The 4,783-nt window shown below is 38.2% G+C and overlaps 1 protein-coding gene across 2 annotated transcripts; it reads right to left on the reverse strand.

Moving 5' to 3' along the window:
- Positions 1 to 529: 529 nt before the first annotated feature.
- Positions 530 to 4,783, reverse strand: LOC147862999 (F-box/kelch-repeat protein OR23-like). Of its 2 annotated transcripts, XM_087321126.1 has the most exons (4): positions 4,661 to 4,709; positions 4,523 to 4,570; positions 2,954 to 3,959; positions 530 to 975 (listed from the first exon to the last, which is right to left on the reverse strand). In XM_087321126.1, the coding sequence occupies exons 3-4, from the start codon at positions 3,907 to 3,909 to the stop codon at positions 702 to 704; spliced, it is 1,230 nt and encodes a 409-aa protein (XP_087177252.1). In that variant the 5' UTR covers positions 3,910 to 3,959; positions 4,523 to 4,570; positions 4,661 to 4,709; the 3' UTR covers positions 530 to 701. The 2 variants fall into 2 exon arrangements, with proteins under 2 accessions (XP_087177252.1, XP_087177251.1); XM_087321125.1 differs by lacking the exon at positions 4,523 to 4,570 and having other exon boundaries at positions 4,661 to 4,783.

The following is a 4,783-nucleotide window of genomic DNA, read 5'->3' on the forward strand; positions in this document are numbered from 1 at the left end:
GTCAAAGATTAAAAAGTTACATGGAAGTGTTTAAACGCTCTTCAAGTTATGAGTATTTTTCAACAATCAATTGTCATTTGGATGATCCATGGTGCACAAGAAAAGTTCTTCAATCATTGACAACCTTGCCCTTGAGTTGAAGCTTGTAGAAAACCACCTAACAAATAATACGGACTGAAACCTCAGTCCATGTGTTGGTACACATACATAAACAAATCATCATTATGTTTGTCTTATTGTATTACATTCAAATTCAATCAACATACTTGTGAACCCTCCGTTCTATCTAGGCAATCATTGTTGCATTCTCAATTAGTTGATATTTTGGACAATTTGTTCATGTGCTTGATTGATGGAATACATTCTATGAAATGTATCTTTTGTCAAAGGAAGAAGAGAACATACGCGCGGCATGATGTAAATTTTTCTTGTCACATAAATAGGTTTGTCTTCTATGAACATCATAATATTGGTTTCGCAGCATCTTCATATGAATAACCTCTCAAATTAGACACAAACGCATTTGGAATATTAGTCAACAATTATGATATTTGCAAATATGATTATGAGTTTGATTCCATGTACACTGGTCTTCCCAACATAGGTTCACAATAGTATAGGGTCATATATATACATATATACATATATTAAGAATTTTAGAGCCCACTTCTTTCCCCATATCAAATCAAAACATACCATTCCTACAACTTTATTGTACATACGGCAGCCCAAGGAAGTCTAGAAGGATGAGATAGACGAGGTTGTGTGCATACATGCCTCCAGACCTTCTTCTTTGGATGATAAACTTGAAAGAATTGAGAATGTTTCCTCCCACGAGCAATGCAACCTTGCGATTGATTAAAAGATAGAACAAACAACTCACCATCCAGGGCCACTAGCCTGCACAATGAATTCGTGGGAATCTTCCGCGGTACTACTGACTCACGAATCCAGATATTTGAAAGGACATTGTACCTTGCGAAGTTAATAAATGCCAAACAAATCAGAACTCGTTGCCAAACAAAACACATGAAAATTTCAACTTGGGGACAGAATCCATGCATAAAAAATTCAGAAAATGTTACATGTTTTGAGTCTTCACGCAAGGACAATTGGAAGAAAGCAAGATGCTTGTTGGCAGTGGGTTTAGTGGATGTATTCAACTGTGACATACCAGAGAGAACACAAGAATGGTTATGGATGGCTATCTATGCATGACCCACCCCAAAAAAGCATGAGTTTTCAAAAACTCATCAAATAATAACAATTTGCAGGTAATTGAGATTGAGACTCAAGTTTGAGCATCATTGCTGAAGACAATGCACTATAAAAAAATATTAACACATTGAAATTGCAAAAGCAGAGTTCCAAAAACTCATCATCAAAGTGAAGTGACGGGCAAGGAATGAGATTGACATTTAATCATTGGAGCCAAATTATTTCAAAAAATTTGTGCATTTGGCCTACGTATCGCATTTGCAGCAAGCTGTTCAATTGCAAGTAGTATGGTGTTACGTCAATAAGAAATATGATATTTTGCCTCTACGGCTTTTTGGGCAATTGATAAAACCTAGTTAAACCAGAAACTTAATATATTCATTTGCCTTCCAATATGTCAAATCCTCACAATGTTTCCTATTGAGATCTATATGAGTTCCACGCTCTATGTACCATAGCTCCCCCACAATCAGATCTTCAAGTTGAAGGTAGCTACGAGTACATTTTCATGGTTGTACTCTTATTACATTGATCATTGTCTGTACTGCCAAATGAAGGTTTCTTAGATTTGACTTTATAACTTTCAAACTAGGTTTACTTGTTGGCGTGAAATTTTTTATTTGTAAATCAAATTTGTCTCCTGGGCCTGAAGTAAATAAAAATGCAGTTCTGCAGCAGCAAAGGGGGAGGAAGAAAGAATCGCATGGATACCTACAATGGCCTTCTATAATCTTTGTAAATGCTTTGGCACCATTAGCATCAGCTAGGCAAGGATTGTGCCATTAGGCTTGTCTGCACACATAACTTCCACATTAGGGAGACGTCTAGTAGACTAACGTTGTACACACATACATTCCCATTAGTGAAGTTTCTAGTAGTCACACCATAGCCAGAATCTGATATAGGTTTCAGCATACATTTGCCACCATTGCCCGAGTAAGCCTTCCGCAACATAATTTCCATTTAATGAGGTGTCTAATAATCACATCTGTATTCAGCATGTGACATAAGTATAATCTTCTGATTTTAGGGCTTCAGCATACATTCATTCTCTTCTCTCCAAGGTATAATCTTAGAGCCAATCGGTGTTTCACATTTGTGTTATGTTTGCCGTTTCAATATTTTTGTTTTCCAAAGTGAACATCAATATGTTTGTGTTCTACCAATCTTCAAGCAAACTGACTATACCATTTCAAAGTTCATAGAGAGGTAGAAAATAGAGTGGATTCATGCTCAAGATCATTGCTCATATTATCAGCATTTCTCTATATGCTACAGCAGTTTACATGTGCTATCTTCTCTCCTTTTGCTCCTTTTTTGTTCCTTCGGGCTATAAAACCCTCATTGTAGATAAAAAAAAGCGTCCTTGAGACTGTTTGATTTGTGTAGTGTATAACTAATTTTTTTCTCCCATGAATTAGGCCTTAAAAGTCCTTCCCAGAGATAATATTTTTCAAAGAAAGGTGGATTTAAACAACCATTCTAATTATCTTTTGCTTTAGAGAGTAGAAACTGAAAATGCCAAAGAGGTTTCAAAGCTTCTCAGATGGATTTTGCAAATTGTCATAATCCTTACGTGACATAGGAATGCATATTTAGGTATTAGATGATCTAGAAGGATACTGACAGTGATACTCAAAGATTGAGATAGCAATTGTATATAAATAGCCTGAATATTGACAAAAGAAAGTGAAAATAGTGTTACTTCAAAAATTCAGACATTACAAAAGTGTACCTGAAGATAACAGAGCCATCGAGCATGAAAATGCTAGTCCCTGACGAATCATCCTCTGAATGGACTACAGCAACTTTACCTAGTCGTCTTCTTTCTCCTTCTTCCCACATGGGCTGCAAATATCTCCATGTGCCTGTCTTTAGATCTAAAATCTCACCATCCCTGTAATGCTCGTCTGTAGGCAGAACACCAGCAATTGTTCCTGGCCTTCCATAGCCACCAATCACCCAAAATTCGCCTTCCAAAATAAAACCCACACAGCCTGCCCTAATGTTCTTCAAACCCTCAACGAAATGCCATCTATCATTCTTCATATCATACTTCTCTGCTGCAGATATTCTATTCCCCTCAGCAGGAAATTGTTCATGTCTAGACCCACCTCCAGCGACGATAATGCAATCCTCATCGTAGACTCCACAAGCAAAGCTCCCCCTAGGCACTCTCATGTTTGAGAGTCTCTCCCAACAACTACGGGATGGGTCATACTTGAAAACCTTTGATGATGCCAAGGGCTTATCGATGGGAAAACTTCTTGCATCAAAGAGAGATCCTCCAATGACTAAAAGACTGGAATCAACTGCTATACAATGGAAGTTGGTAAGGCCGTAAGTGGATGGATCACAAGGCATGGGGGGTACCAAAGCCCAAGCTTCGCTTCTCGGATCGAATATCTCACCACAAGTGAGTGATGGATCATCTCTGAAAATGCACAAAAAATCCTCCACCTTCTTCCACTTTCGACGAGTGTCTAGAAGGCGTCGAGATGAGAATGCAGAATGCCATGCTTTGCTCACAACCTTCAATCTACCATGGTGGCATAGTGGCACAAAAGCCAAACAAAGGTGTGCTAAATCATTAGGAAGACCTGGAAAAATGCTATTGTGATCCTCAAAGACTACTGTTGCTGAATCATTAGATGTATTAGAGGTCTTCTGGCAGCTTGAGAGATCTCTCATGTCCTTCTGCTAGGGATATATACATACGCTGATGTGTACTTTTTTTATGCCTGTATCATTATACAAAACCAAATAAACCCTCGAGTACATGTGGTTTTTTAGCTCTGTATCAAAACAAAAGCCTAATACACCATCTACTATGGATGTATTTTTTGAGTTCTTAATCAATACAAAAAACAAATGAACTCTCTGCGAGGATCAAATAAGCTCCCTGCTGATGCACAAATCTCATTGAATATGTGAGCTTTTGTAGCTCTCGATCAAATCCAAAAACCAAATACACGTTCCACAAGGTTGCGAACCTCATGGCATGTGTGCTTTTTTAGCTCTGTATCAATGCAAGAAACCGAATACACTCTACGCTGGACTAGGCCTCTTAAACAGTTGAATATGTGTATTGGTATAAGCTCGTGATTGATACAAAAACCAAATAAAACCATCTACTAGGGGCTATATATACAGATCTCTTTGAGTGTGTCCTATTCTAGCTCTGTGCCAACACGAGAAACTAAACAATCTCACAGCCACGGTTGAATATCTACATATCTCTTGAATAAGTGGCTTTCTGAGCTATGTATCGACATAAATAGAAAAATAAAAACAACCAAAATACCTGACCCCAACATGCTTGGAAGAGAATAAAATAATGCCAATCCTAGCCCTAAAATACCCAGAGAAAAACCCAAACAAAACCCTAAAAAAAGGCAGAGAATTATGCAGGAATGGAGAAGCTTTGGATAAAAGAGAATACCTGCGGCAGAGGACAAGGGTCGATTTGTCTCCCGAAAGTTTCTTCCTTTCTTTTTCTTTTTTCTGCGTCCCACCCACCCGTGCACGCACGCACAGACACAGACACAGACACACAGAGGGAGAG

Source organism: Azolla caroliniana, unplaced genomic scaffold (assembly GCF_043228905.1).
Source record: "Azolla caroliniana isolate FFs.n. ecotype wild unplaced genomic scaffold, voAzoCaro1.0.p SCAF_6, whole genome shotgun sequence".
Classification (NCBI taxonomy): Eukaryota; Viridiplantae; Streptophyta; class Polypodiopsida; order Salviniales; family Salviniaceae; genus Azolla; species Azolla caroliniana.

Excerpts from the sequence above, each read along its gene's own strand:
- LOC147862999 (XM_087321125.1), bottom strand. The coding sequence starts at position 3,909 with ATGAGAGATCTCTCAAGCTGCCAGAAGACCTCTAATACATCTAATGAT. Across the intron at positions 976-2,953 it reads GATGGCTCTGTTATCTTCAG|GTACAATGTCCTTTCAAATA; the intron begins GTACACTTTTGT and ends TAACTTCGCAAG.